Genomic DNA, 15,536 nt, shown 5'->3' on the forward strand with positions numbered 1-15,536 from the left:
AAAGGAGGAACGAATCAAAGTTATTTTTGTGGTGATCAACATTATGACACAAATGCTGTTGATTGAGCTACACTTGTATTGAACCCGGAATATTAATTTTAAATATTTGGTGCTTCAATTAGCCTGTTGTTTACCTTATAATAATTTCTTAACTTTAAGTTTTACTTTAAATTTACTTTAGTTTTGTGTTGTAGAAATATCTTACAGGTCATTTTAAAGTAAATTCAAGATATTAAAAGTAATGTAACGGACTGGATTTCTATTTGTAATTCATTGTTTGATCACATAATCTAAAACAGAATCTAGTCAGATATATTCGTGTATAACAGCGGGACCTCTGAAATACAAACTCCAAACTGGCAGAATTAATGGAGGTCAGGAAAATTGAGCTGTTTAATTCGACACAAGCGACGCGACGCGGCACAGAGGACGCAACTGCGCTGATGATCATGTGTTTTAACGGGAGCGCTGTAGTTCTGTCGCGTCGCGTCGCTCTCACGCTCTATCTGACGCGCGCGCTGATAGGCGGATGCATGTGGGCTTTTGAGCGAGTTTGTGCGTGACCGTGTGTTTACAAACTTTCAGCTGGACTGAAGAACTCTAGAAAACTTCATTTGGACAAAAATGTCGCGAATATTAAGCGTTTTTAACACTCACATTATTAAAGATTTCACAAGAAGATTTTGGCGAATTTCTGCACGGAGCTTCACAACAGATGACGGGTGAGAAATACATGAGATATTTCTGATGAAAACATGAGATTTATCTGATAGATATGAGGTAAAGATGAGGTTTCTGGGGCAAATATGAGGCGTATCTGATAGATCTGAGGAAAATATGAGATTTCTGAGGAAAAATTAGATTTATCTGATGGATCTGAGGTAAAGATGAGATTTCTGAGGAAAAATTAGTTTTATCTGATGGATCTGAGGAAAATATGAGATTTCTGAGGTGAAAATTAGATTTATCTGATGGATCTGAGGAAAATATGAGATTTCTGAGGTGAAAATTAGATTTATCTGATGGATCTGAGGAAAATATGAGATTTCTGAGGAAAAATTAGATTTATCTGATGGATCTGAGGAAAATATGAGATTTCTGAGGTGAAAATTAGATTTATCTGATAGATATGAGGTAAATATGAGATTTCTGAGGTGAAAATTAGATTTATCTGATGGATCTGAGGAAAATATGAGATTTCTGAGGAAAAATCAGATTTATCTGATGGATCTGAGGAAAATATGAAATTTCTGAGGTGAAAATTAGATTTATCTGATGGATCTGAGGAAAATATGAGATTTCTGAGGAAAAATTAGATTTATCTGATGGATCTGAGGGAAATATGAAATTTCTGAGGTGAAAATTAGATTTATCTGATGGATCTGAGGAAAATATGAGATTTCTGAGGTAAAAATTAGATTTATCAGATGGATCTGAGGTAAATATGAGATTTCTGAGGTGAAAATTAGATTTATCTGATAGATATGAGGTAAATATGAGATTTCTGAGGTAAAAATTAGATTTATCAGATGGATCTGAGGTAAATGTGAGATTTCTGAGGAAAAATTAGATTTATCAGATGGATCTGAGGAAAATATGAGATTTCTGAGGTGAAAATTAGATTTATCTGATGGATCTGAGGAAAATATGAGATTTCTGAGGTAAAAATTAGATTTATCAGATGGATCTGAGGTAAATGTGAGATTTCTGAGGTGAAAATTAGATTTATCTGATAGATATGAGGTAAATATGAGATTTCTGAGGAAAAATTAGATTTATCTGATGGATCTGAGGAAAATATGAGATTTCTGAGGTGAAAATTAGATTTATCTGATAGATATGAGGTAAATGTGAGATTTCTGAGGTGAAAATTAGATTTATCAGATGGATCTGAGGTAAATGTGAGATTTCTGAGGAAAAATTAGATTTATCAGATGGATCTGAGGAAAATATGAGATTTCTGAGGAACAATTAGATTTATCAGATGGATCTGAGGGAAATATGAGATTTCTGAGGTGAAAATTAGATTTATCTTATGGATCTGAGGAAAATATGAGATTTCTGAGGTGAAAATTAGATTTATCTGATGGATCTGAGGAAAATATGAGATTTCTGAGGTGAAAATTAGATTTATCTGATGGATCTGAGGAAAATATGAGATTTCTGAGGTGAAAATTAGATTTATCAGATGGATCTGAGGAAAATATGAGATTTCTGAGGTGAAAATTAGATTTATCTGATGGATCTGAGGAAAATATGAGATTTCTGAGGTGAAAATTAGATTTATCAGATGGATCTGAGGGAAATATGAGATGTATCTGATGGATCTGAGGTAAATTATGAGATTTCTGAGGTAAACATGAGATTTCTGAGGGAAATATGAGATTTATCTGATAGATCTTAGGTAAATATGAGATTTCTGAGGTAAAAATTAGATTTATGTGATAGATATGAGGTAAAGATGAGGTTTCTGGGGCAAATATGGGATGTATCTGATAGATCTGAGGTAAATCTGAGATTTCTGAGGTATACCTGAGATTGATCTGATAGATTTGAGGTAAACATGAGATTTCTGAGGTAAACATGAGATTTATGAGGGAAATATGAGATTTATCTGAGAGATCTGAGGTAAATATGAGATTTCTGAGGTAGACGTGAGATTTCTAAGGTAAACATGAGATTCCTGAGGTAAAAATGAGATTGATCTGATAGATTTGAGGTAAACATGAGATTTCTGAGGTAAGCTTGAGATTTCTGAGGGAAATATGAGATTTATCTGATAGATCTGAGGTAAATATGAGATTTCTGAGGGAAATATGAGATGTATCTGATGGATCTGAGGTAAATTATGAGATTTCTGAGGTAAACATGAGATTTCTGAGGGAACTATGAGATTTATCTGATAGATCTGAGGTAAATATGAGATTTCTAAGGTAAAAATTAGATTTATCTGATGGATTTGTGGAAATATGAGATTTCCGAGGTAAAAATTAGATGTATCTGATAGATCTGAGGTAACCATGAGATTTCTGAGGTAAACATGAGATTTCTGAAGTAGATATAAGATTTCTGAGATAAATATGAGATGGATCTGAGGTAAATATGAGATTTCTGAGGTAAACATGAGATTTCTGAGGTAAATATGAAATGGATCTGAGGTAAATATGAGATTTCTGAGGTAAACATGAGAGATGTATCTGATAGATCTGAGGTAAATATGAGATTTCTGAGGTAAATATGAGATTTCTGAGGTAAACATGAGATTTCTGAGGTAAATATGAAATGGATCTGAGGTAAATATGAGATTTCTGAGGTAAACGTGAGATTTCTGAGGTAAATATGAGATTTCTGAGGTAAATATGAAATGGATCTGAGGTAAATATGAGATTTCTGAGGTAAACATGAGAGATGTATCTGATAGATCTGAGGTAAATATGAGATTTCTGAGGTAAATATGAGATTTCTGAGGTAAACATGAGATTTCTGAGGTAAATATGAAATGGATCTGAGGTAAATATGAGATTTCTGAGGTAAACGTGAGATTTCTGAGGTAAATATGAAATGGATCTGAGGTAAATATGAGATTTCTGAGGTAAACATGAGATTTCTGAGGTAAATATGAAATGGATCTGAGGTAAACATGAGATTTCTGAGGTAAATATGAAATGGATCTGAGGTAAATATGAGATTTCTGAGGTAAACATGAAATGGATCTGAGGTAAATATGAGATTTCTGAGGTAAACATGAGATGTATCTGATAGATCTGAGGTAAATATGAGATTTATGAGGTAAATATGAGATTTATGAGGTAAACATGAGATTTATCTGATATTTCTGTGGTAAATATGAAATTATATGATATAATTCAAACAAAGCTGAGAAAAATGATATAAAGCCTATCTCTCAGAGCTTAATTTTTTTTAGAAAGATCTGTTAAAAATATGAAATATACAGTATGTGACAGATCTGAGGAAAATATGAGATTATATCCGACTCGAGGCAATTATGAGATCATATCAGATATACTAAACAAAGTTGTGAAAAACAACATCTGACAGATTTTAGAAAATATTATATCTGATAGCTGAGAAATTATGATAGATTTGAGATAAATTTATGGAAGACTATATCTGACAGTACAAAAAATAATATGTTGATATCTGAAAAAATATGAGATTCATCTGTCAGATCTGAGAAAAAATAAAAAATAATGATGATACCTGTGTTTGTGGTGAATGTGTTGTTGGTTTAAAGTGTTTGTCAAACCCATGACACCATAATGTCCAACAATTATATCTGTCACAAACTGTATTCATAACATTTGTATTCTTCAGTCCTTATGTCACATTTAATATGATAAAAGATGTTTAATCTGTCGGTCGAAAATCATGAGGAAAGAAATACAGAAGATCCTTTCAGACAACCCGTTTAATGAATATACTTATATATAATGAAAGAATGTGTGAATGCAACAGCAAAAGTGTTTCAAGTAATCACTGAGTTTCTTCTCTTTACAGTCAGACATTCAAAAATTCTTCAGATAATTGATGTATTTTCAGAATAATCTTCTGTTCTCTATATATGTGTGTTTGTGTCTCAGTGATGGAGGTGCTGGAGTTTTGGGCAAGCGTCTGAAGGACACGGCAGAGACGGTGATCATCGGTGGTGGGTGTGTTGGGGTCAGTCTGGCGTATCATCTTGCCAAAGCGGGACAGAAGGACGTGGTGCTGCTGGAGAAGTCCGAGCTGACGGCCGGATCCACGTGGCACGCGGTACACACACGGGTCACACTCAGTGAAAGTCTGATTGAGGAGTTTTTAATAAGACAGATATAGCAGATTGTAGGATCGAGTTTATAAAGGACACAATACCAGTTGTCACTAAAGTCTACCAACAAGGCCAAAAAACGATCACACAAATAAGAGAAGGTGTGAAATTGTCTCTGTAAAAGAGTATTTTGTTGATTTATTGCGGAACAAATAAATTATCTTTTCTAGAGACATTTTCTTATTTTTGAGACACAATATCAGCAACAGAAACACAAGAGCCATGAACACCTAAACGAGACTTGGGCATCACTCTTAAAAATAAAGATTCGTTGTGATTAGCTAAATCTCTTCATATCAAGATCCATTTTTGGCTCTAGGGTTCTTGAGTTGACCTTAAAGTTCTTTGGAGATTAAAATGTCTTTATGGTACAGTACAGATGTACATTTTAGGTTCATAAGGTTAGTGTATTGTTTCTAGTCATCATCCAGTAAAGGAACATTCCAGATTTAGTATATATAATTATATATATATAATTGATTTTTCTCCCCTTTTCTCCCCAATTTGGAATGTCCAATTCCCAATGCGCTCTAAGTCCTCGTGGTGGTGTAGCGACTCACCTCAATCCAGGTGGTGGAGGACGAATCTCAGTTGCCTCTGCCTCCGAGACCGTCAATCCGCGCATTTTATCATGTGGCTTGTTGAGCGCGTTACCATGGAGACGTAGAGTGTGTGGAGGCTTCACGCTATTCTCCGCGGCATCCACGCACAACTCACCACACGCCCCACCGAGAGCGAGAACCACATTATAGCGACCACGAGGAGGTTACCCCATGTGACTCTACCCTCCCTAGCAACCGGGCCAATTTGGTTGCTTAGGAGACCTGACTGGAGTCACTCAGCACGTCCTGGATTCAAACTCATGACTCCAGGTGTGATAGTCAGCGTCAATACTCGCTGAGATACGCAGACCCCCCGTTCCTCCTTTTCTTTAAAAAAGCACAAATGTGTGTTCCAGTGAGACACTTACAATGGAAGTCAATGGGGTCAGTCTGTAAACATTCAAAAGTTTCAAAAGTATAGACACAAGACGTAAACAATATGTGTGTTAACATGATTTAAGTGTGATAGAATCACTTATTAACCGCATCTCTGTAAAGTTATGGACAATTTCACAACTTCATTGCCATGATGACATAACCATAAACCCTAAAACAATGATTTAAACAACTTTACAGCTCAAATAATACACAAGTTTTAAAAGAAGAATTATTGTAAGTGCTTTTATAAAATTATAAACTTCACATTTCTGCCTTTAAACCCTCCAAAAACTGGCCTTTTAAAGACTTAAAAAGTTTCTCCAGTGGTATCCTTCTGTAAAACCCTTTCTTTCAACTTTATATTTAAAAGTGAGTGAGCAGGAACAGATTGCATAAATCCTCTAGTCCTCTTCCTGTCCAAACACTAAAGCCACTTTTGACATTTCTGTCTTCTTCAGTAAGTAATTAACTGACGTGATGACTGTCACACAATCATTCTCTGATCTCAGTGATCACTTGTCAAAGATATGACAACAGAAGTTAAAAATAACTCCGTTTTTAAATATCGGAAGAATATTCCCAGTTAAATAGTCTCCAAGAATTATTGTCTAATTGAGAATAGAGTTAATGTAGTATCAAACACAGAAGATTTCATTAATGTGTGTGTTTTTGTTCCGTGCTTGTGTATCGTCATGTATATTAATTGATGGTGATGTCATCTGTAGGCGGGACTCACCACATATTATCATCCTGGCATAAATCTGAAGAAGATTCATTATTACAGTATTAAACTGTTCGAGCAGCTGGAGGCCGAGACTGGACAGGTGAGACACGACCATTCAGCGATCATTATTTTATTCTACAGTCTTGCTCATCATCTTCCCCTCTGTTCTATGTCGATTATCATTATTTTTCTTAATTATTATTGTAAAAATGTATATTTATTGAATTATACATGTTAGTGTTTGCGTCTGAATTAAACAAGATTGAGTCTTTATACAGATTATAAACAGAAAACCACTGGGTCCCTCAAATGAAGCAGGTGTATTTTGGAGCATTATTGACAATGTTAGATTGTGTTGTGTTTGTTGTAGGCAGTGGGTTTCCATCAGCCTGGCAGCATCAGACTGGCATCGAGTCCTGTCAGAGTGGATGAACTGAAATATCAGATGAGCAGAACACACTGGCACCCCACACCACAGTTCCTCATCGGACCTGAGAAGATCCAGGAGCTCTTTCCTCTCCTCAACGTGAACAAGGTCTACATCAAAACAGACTATATTACTGAGTCCTCAGAAAACACACGTTGATACATCTGGCACATTTACTTGAAAAGAATTTGAGTAGAGTGTAGCTATTTCTATTCAAATAGAGTGTCTCCAGGTTTAAGGCCATTGATCTTATTTGATTCAACTCTTTTTACATTAGAAATAGTTCCAGCCTCTTTTCCATCTCTCTCGTGTGTGTTTCAGGTGTTGGCGGGTCTCTATAATCCCGGTGATGGCCACATTGATCCGTATTCTCTGACGATGGCTCTGGCGGCCGGTGCCCGTATGTACGGCGCCCAGATCTATTACCCCGCCCCTGTAACCGGCCTCACGCCAACCGCTGATGGCAAATGGGACGTCCAGACCGCGCACGGAACCATCCGAGCCAATCGCATCGTCAATGCAACAGGTTAGACCACACCCCCACTGGTTAGGCCACAACCCCACCCACCCCAGGCTCTTTAAGGGAGGAAGCATCTGTTGTCAGAATGCTGTTATTGATATTTAAGTTGTTCAGTTGCGCTCATGTGATCCCAGAAGAGTTTTTCATGAAGTTTGAGGTGATAAAGAGACTAATATTCACACATATAGTGATTTTTTTCCCCTGGAGATCACAGAGTGTTTGTGATAACTTTAATACATTTAAAGTAATGGACCTTTAATACATTAAAAAATGACCATAGCATAAAATACTACAACATAAAATAGCAAGGATCAGATACCATCAAAAAAATCATTTTTATATTACTATTCCATCTTCCTGTTGTGCCCAGGTTTTCTTCATAGAAAAGCACATTGTCATGACAAACTCTCCTTTAGCGGATGTTTTTTTCTTGTCAGATAATATTTAGTATGGATATAGTATGTGAATAGAGACGCAGGGCTTGTTTCTCCCCTCACATGGCCTGACTTGTGTTCTTGTTCATTGTATTTTTGACATTGACACGGAGGTGCCAGCTTTACAGGTCACAAACAGAAGTTGTGCTACAAATATCTGATGGACTGGGTTGTAAAATTTTCATCATGGTCTTTTTTTATCTGTCGTATTAAATTCAATTTCCCTGATTCATAGAATATTAGATTTGTCTTGATATTGTCAGAATTTAAAGTTGAAAAAGGGCAATGCATAGTAATTAGTAGTAATCACTGTATGTGTGAGTTTCATATTTAATGGGGTTGAAATCTTCTGTCTGGTTTGTTGTAATAACATACAGACACATTACACAGTCATATGAAGCCTAAAGACCAAACACTGACCCCTGACCTTTTCTATAACCAATAACCAGCCCAAACACACCTGATAATATCCCAGAGATGATTATCAAACCCATCTCTGCTGCTGGCTGTGTTTTTAGTGTTTGTCGGTCAGTTCGGTTCATCTCAGTCGAGTTTGATGTAATTAATTTTAACCTTTGACCCGTACAAAGTCACTCAGAGTCCTGGTCCTGAGTGAGATTTTGTTGCAGTTTTTAAAGGGACAGTTCACCCAAAAATGAAAATTCTCTCATTATTTACTCATCCTCATGCCGTTCCAGATGTGTATGACTTTCTTTCTTCTGCAGAACACAAATGAAGATTTTTAGAAGAATATTTCAGCTCTGTAGGTCCATACAATGCAAGTGAATGGTGACCAGAACTTTGAAGCTCCAAAAAGCACATAAAAGCAGCATAAAAGTAATCCAGATGACTCCAGTGGTTTAATCCATGTCTTCGGAAGTGATATGATAGGTGTGGGTGAGAAAGAGATCAATATTTAAGTTCTTTTTTTAATAAAAATTCTCCTCCCTGTCCAGTAGGTGGTGTTATGCATGAAGAATGTGAATCGCCAAAAACAAAAGAAGAATGTCAAAGTGAAAGTGGAGATTTATAGTAAAAAAGGATTTCTGGTCACCATTCACTTGCATTGTATGAACCTACAGAGCTATATGCGGCTAATCTAAAGCTCATCTGCATGTGAAAATAACGAGCGGCAAATTTGCATCAAGTTTGCAGCTTGTTTAGATTTTTTGTTTGACAGCACATAAACATAGACTGAATATTACTGTGAACCCATCTGCACTGTATATTAACAAACACTCATGTTACAGGCATATATCAACACAAACATTATTACAAGTTATTGTGTGATGAGTGAGTTCATGGATGATTTCTGCTCATTTTTTTCTCCTCTCTCTCTGTTTCTCTTGTTTAAATTTCTTCTGAAAGTCTCTTTAAACATCACTACTGAGTGAGAAGATTTCTGTAGAATTAAATGAGAAGAACCCTGTGGAGTTCAGTGTGTGTGTGTGTGTGTGTGTGAGTGTGTTTTGGCTGATGTTGGTTCTGGTTTAATGTTTTTTTGGTTTCTGACCAACCAATCAGATCTCACCAACAGTACAACTTTCAGCCAATCATCAGAGATCAGCTCTCACACGCCTCTCTGCTCAACACAATACTTTTTCTTCAAGCTGATAGCACAAAACGTCGTGTCCACTTCTTTATATGAAGGCCATCAGCTTCAGTTATGTGATGTTAAAGATTATATTCATTCTGTTAAACATGCTCCAGACATGAATAATCCCTCAAATCACGTGTGTTGTTGAGGAGAGGTGGGACTCCAGATGTCTAGACAGCAGAATATCACGGAGACTCTTTCACTTGAGACAGAACACACTAGCTGTATGTTTATAACAAACACTACTGACTTGAGAACATGTAAAAATCAAAGCTTCATTTATCTAAAGGAATAAGGTTAAAAATAATGAGATGTTGCAGGTGTAGAAACACACATGTTTGGTGTGTGTAAATGTTGTCAAGTTTGCTGTTGGTGTGTTGTTACACTTTGCTATATAAAATAGTAACACTTTATAATAAGGTTCCATTTGTTAGCATTAGTTGACTACATTAGTAAACATGAACTAACAATAAACAATACTTTTACAGCATTGGCATTTGGCCAATGTTAATTTCAACATATACAAATACATTTTTTAAATTCAAATGCACTATGAACTACAGTTAATTTTATACAAATATAATTGTTCATTGTTTGTTCATACGTTAACTAAGATATTTAAATGCTGTCAAAAATATATTGCTCTGTGTTAGTTCATGATACTTAGTGCATTAACCAATGTTAACAAAAGGAACCTTATTGTCAAATGTTATGATGTATTTTCTAATGATGTTATGATGTATTTTCTAATGTTAACATTTACAACCTTATTGTAAAGCATTAGCCTGCATGTGATAACACTTGATCAGGACCTACTCATGCTCAAAATACCATTAAAATAAAAATGCTGATATAAAACGTGCTATCAATGTTCATTTGTCAATACATTCAGCCGTAACTACACTGACATCTCAGCATTTACTGTACTAGCAGCATGGACCTGAAACATACGGGTCTTGTGTCAAATGAACAACTAGTCACTTATTTGCCAAAGTTTCCGAAGCTCATGGAATTAAAGTTTTGTTTGTGGTTACTAAATGAGGCTCTAATTTATTTTATGCTGTTTTTGCGATGTTTCCGAGATGGCAAGCGCTGTCTCTCATGCTGGTTTATTTGAGAGGGGTCTGTCTGCGTCCTGCAAGACTACTACAAGACACGCCCACTGCATGTTACACCCTCTCCAAATAACCAGCGAAATCCTGAAGTCTTGGAATAGTTGGATGCCACATTCATACATTGTTTGTATTGATTTAGAGTCCCGCAGCAACCATAAACACCTACACCTATCCATAACTCTAAACCTAACCATAACCACAAAGAATTTAAAAATGAAAAGTTGTGGTATAAATTAATTATACCACAAATTAAAAGTTCTTTTGAATTTGATCATACCGCCATATCACTAGGTGGCGATAGTGAGGAGAAATTTAATGAAAGTGGAGAGGAGAAGAAGCTAGCCGTATGCTAAGCTAATAGGCTAACAATTAGCTTGTAAGCTAACTGGAGAAAACTTGACAGATACATTTTCTTACCATTTATATCTTTTTATTATTATTGAACAAGCAGTAATTGTACAAACATTTTCAGGAGTAGATCACGTCCACAAAACTTCACATTAAACTTTAAGTTCTGTTTACTATTTATATCTCCCGTTTAATAATATGATATGTGACATATAATTTAAAATCATTCTTTGTCATATTTAAAAGAGTTAAGAGAAAATTAAACATACAGTGATTGGATAGGATTTTAAAAGTTCTTGTAGCCAATAGAATACCTTGGAGATCCAAAGGGGTGTTACGTGTAGTGGGCGTGTCGTGAAGGGGGTGTTACGCATAGTGTACGTGTCGTGAAGGTGATGTTACGTGTAGTGTACGTGTCGTGAGGGGGTGTTACGCGAAGTGGACGTGTCGTGAAGGCAGTGTTACGCGTAGTGTACGTGTCATGAGGGGGTGTTACGTGTAGTGGACGTGACGTGAGGGGGTGTTACGTGTAGCGGATGTGTCGTGAAAGGGGTGTTTCGCACAGTGGACGTGTCATGAAGGGGGTGTTATGCGTGGTGGACATGTCGTGAAGGTGGTGTTACGCATAGTGTATGTTTCGTGAGGGGGTGTTACGTGTAGCGGACTTGTCGTGAAGGGGGTGTTACGCATAGTGGACGTGTCATGAAGGGGGTGTTACATGTAGTGGACGTGTCATGAAGGGGGTGTTACGCGTAGTGGACGTGTCGCAAAGGCGGTGTTATGCGTAGTGTACGTTTCGTGAGGGGGTGTTACGTGTAGCGGACTTGTCGTGAAGGGGGTGTTACGCGTAGTGGACATGTCATGAAGGGGGTGTTACGCGTAGCGGACATGTCGTGAAGGGGGTGTTACGCGTAGCGGACGTGTCGTGAAGGCGGTGTTATGCATAGTGTACGTGTCGTGGGGGGTGTTACGTGTAGCGGACTTGTCGTGAAGTGGGTGTTACGCGTAGCGGACATGTCGTGAAGGGGGTGTTACGTGTAGCGGACATGTCGTGAAGGGGGTGTTACGCGAAGCGGACGTGTTGCGAAGGCGGTGTTACGTGTAGCGGACGTGTCGTGAGGGGGTGTTACGCGTAGTGGACGTGTCGTGAGGGGGGTGTTACGCGTAGCGGGCGTGTCGTGAGGGGGGTGTTACGCATGCGAGGGGGGTGTTACACGTAGCGGACGTGTCGTGAGGGGGGTGTTACGCGTAGTCTTGCAGGACACAGACAGATACACTTGGGGTGCTTCTCAAACGGAAGGCTGTGTCCTTCCTAGACTAACCCTTGGAGGCTGTAATAATTAAGGGATTAAGGACATATTTCTCGTTTTCTGAAGTAAATGGGTTTTCTAAACAAAGTAAAATATCACATGGTTCTCTAATCATATTATTCGACATGCACACTTACTGAACCGTCTCATTCTAGCGTTGAATATTGAGGAGGAGTCTAGCCTACAGCCTCAGATGGACTGGTCTAGAAAGGACAGACTGTGGGTGTATTGTATGTTAATGAATGGCGCAAAGCGCAATTTGCTATTTTCATGAGAATTTGGTCGTTACGCTAAGACGTTTCAAGACCACATCTTAACTCAGCGCAAAGTTCAGATTCAGTTCTTGCATTTGCAGTTTGGAGATTTCACCAGCAGGTGGTAATAAAGTTAAAGTCCAAACTCTTAAAATATAGTGGAACATTAAATTAAGTCCCTGACATATAGTAGGACGCAGACTCTGGAATAACCGGAAAAGTACCTCAGAATTAAATTGCACTTGGTCATGCATTTTGCACGCCAAACCCACTTGCACCTAGACTTAGCATATGCTTGCACATACCAAAACTTCATGGCCATGCCCACTGACTTGTGCTTATGACTTATGGCATTGCATTGCGCGTAACGCTTGTGCTCTTAAAATAGGGCCCTGTCATTTAACATTATCATTAATATTGATTATTATTGATCAATCAGTGTTGGTTTGATCTCTTGACATCCCTTTATCAATATCCAATAGTGCTCAGTATTCATACTCTCAACATGCAGTGAAAAGATTTTGCTGCTGAACTTTGCATAGAATAAAAGATTGATATTGAGATCTTTCGCAATTAATTGAAAAATCCATTTTAGCCCATCCCTAATCCTTATTATTTTTATGTTAAACCATACATTGTGTTAGGTTCAACATGGCAAAATCCAAATCTTTTGGTGTACCCTCTGTAACCTGCTTACGTTCCTCCGGTTGGGAATCACTAATCTAGCTGATTCTTGTATGCAAAGCTGTTGTGAGTGTGGCTCATCTGTGTGTTTTTGGGTGTCGGTCACAGCTGTAGTCACTCAAACACAGAAAGACAGGTCAAAGGTCACAGCAAAGGGGCTCCAGTTACTGTAACCCTGATGACCCACGATGTAGGATGTTTTCACTCCAACTAATGACCAGGCTTGGGGAGTAACAGAATAATTGTAATCAGGATACAAAAATATGTAACGGTCATCCGTTAAATTACTGTACATAAGAACCCAACTCTGCTTAGATTTGCCAAGATGCCAAATTCTGCAATCAAATGTCAAAGATCTCAATATGAACTCAAACATTTCTCATCACATTCTCCAATAAGAACTCCATTAAGTCTCATGAGCAATGAATGAGCAACATCTGGGCAATGACATTGTAAATGAGACATAACTGAGAACTCCTGATTTCTCTTTTATCACAGGTTTCTGGGCGCGAGAGCTGGGTCACATGATCGGTTTCCAGCACCCCACCGTCCCAGTGCATCACCAGTATGTTGTCACGGCGACAGTTCCGGAGGTGAAGGCCCTGAAGGCAGAGCTTCCTGTTATCAGGGATCTGGAGGGGTCATATTACCTGCGTCAGGAGCGAGACGGGCTGCTGTTCGGACCGTACGAGAGAGAGGAGAAGATGATGCTGCAGGACTCCTGGATCACAGATGGAGTTCCTCCAGGTGATCACATGACATCAGTGACTCTCGGCTAGTTTTACTTTATAGATTTTGCTTTCAAGAACAAGTGGCGACCAAACACAGTACCGAAAGTGTTTATTGTATGAAACGTCATCAGAGATGTCCTTTAAATCAGACATTGAAATGTATTAACCTGACATAAACTGAATATGAACATTTACAAAATAGTCAATTTATAACAACAACAGAAGTGTGATTTACCAGAATAACACATAGGACACACACTGGGCCAAATATTGAATTTAAATGAGAATAATATAATATAATATAATATATAATGTAATTGTATATAATATAATATATAATTGTATATAATATATAATTGTATATAATATAATATAATATAAAATATAATATAATTGTATATAATATAATATAAAATATAATTGTATATAATATAATATAATTGTATAAAATATAATATAATTGTATATAATATAATATAATATATAATATAATATAAAATATAATATAATTGTTTTTAATATAATATAATTGTATATAATATAATATAATATAAAATAAAATATAATATAATTGTATATAATATAATATAATATCATATAAAATATCATATAAAATATAATTGTATATAATATAATATAATTGTATATAATATAATATAATATAATATAAAATATAATATAATTGTATATAATATAATATAAAATATAATTGTATATAATATAATATAATTGTATAAAATATAATATAATTGTATATAATATAATATAATATAAAATATAATATAATTGTATATAATATAATATAAAATATAATTGTATAAAATATAATATAATTGTATATAATATAATATAATATAAAATATAATATAATTGTATATAATATAATATAATTGTATATAATATAATATAATATAAAATATAATATAATTGTATATAATATAATATAATATAAAATATAATATAATTGTATATAATATAATATAATATAAAATATAATATAGTATAATATAAAATATAATATAATTGTATATAATATAATATAATATAATATAAAATATAATATAATTGTATAAAATATAATATAATTGTATATAATATAATATAAAATATAATTGTATATTATATAATATAATTGTATAAAATATAATATAATTGTATATAATATAATATAATTGTATATAATATAATATAATATAAAATATAATATAATTGTATATAATATAATATAAAATATAATATAATTGTATATAATATAATATAAAATATAATTGTATAAAATAGAATATAATTGTATAAAATAGAATATAATTGTATATAATATAATATAATTGTATATAATATAATATATAAAATATAATATAATTGTATATAATATAATATAATATAAAATAGAATATAATTGTATATAATATAATATAATATAAAATAGAATATAATTGTATATAATATAATATAATATAATATAAAATATAATATAAAATATAATTGTATATAATATAATATAATTGTATATAATATAATATAATATAAAATATAATATAATTGTATAAAATATAATATAATTGTATATAATATAATATAAAA

General features: G+C 34.9%; 2 protein-coding genes across 3 annotated transcripts in view; both read left to right on the forward strand.

The window, feature by feature from the left end:
* Nucleotides 1-503: 503 nt before the first annotated feature.
* LOC127428970 (dimethylglycine dehydrogenase, mitochondrial-like) overlaps nt 504-15,536 on the forward strand; it is a 73,341-nt gene continuing 58,308 nt past the window's right edge. Inside the window, exons 1-6 of one of the 2 annotated variants that reach the window (XM_051677666.1) lie at nt 504-722; nt 4,602-4,773; nt 6,534-6,632; nt 6,903-7,067; nt 7,281-7,485; nt 13,720-13,968. In XM_051677666.1, the coding sequence (XP_051533626.1) occupies nt 625-722; nt 4,602-4,773; nt 6,534-6,632; nt 6,903-7,067; nt 7,281-7,485; nt 13,720-13,968 (988 nt within the window). In that variant the 5' untranslated portion in view covers nt 504-624. The remainder of the gene's footprint in view (nt 723-4,601; nt 4,774-6,533; nt 6,633-6,902; nt 7,068-7,280; nt 7,486-13,719; nt 13,969-15,536) is intronic. The other variant, XM_051677665.1, reaches the window with a different exon arrangement.
* The window catches only part of lhfpl2a (LHFPL tetraspan subfamily member 2a), a 145,901-nt gene continuing 138,994 nt past the window's right edge, over nt 8,630-15,536 (forward strand). Inside the window, exon 1 of the mRNA XM_051677683.1 lies at nt 8,630-8,680. The gene's annotated coding sequence lies outside the window, so the exon portion shown is untranslated. The remainder of the gene's footprint in view (nt 8,681-15,536) is intronic.

This window comes from Myxocyprinus asiaticus, chromosome 38 (genome assembly GCF_019703515.2).
Source record: "Myxocyprinus asiaticus isolate MX2 ecotype Aquarium Trade chromosome 38, UBuf_Myxa_2, whole genome shotgun sequence".
Taxonomy (NCBI): Eukaryota; Metazoa; Chordata; class Actinopteri; order Cypriniformes; family Catostomidae; genus Myxocyprinus; species Myxocyprinus asiaticus.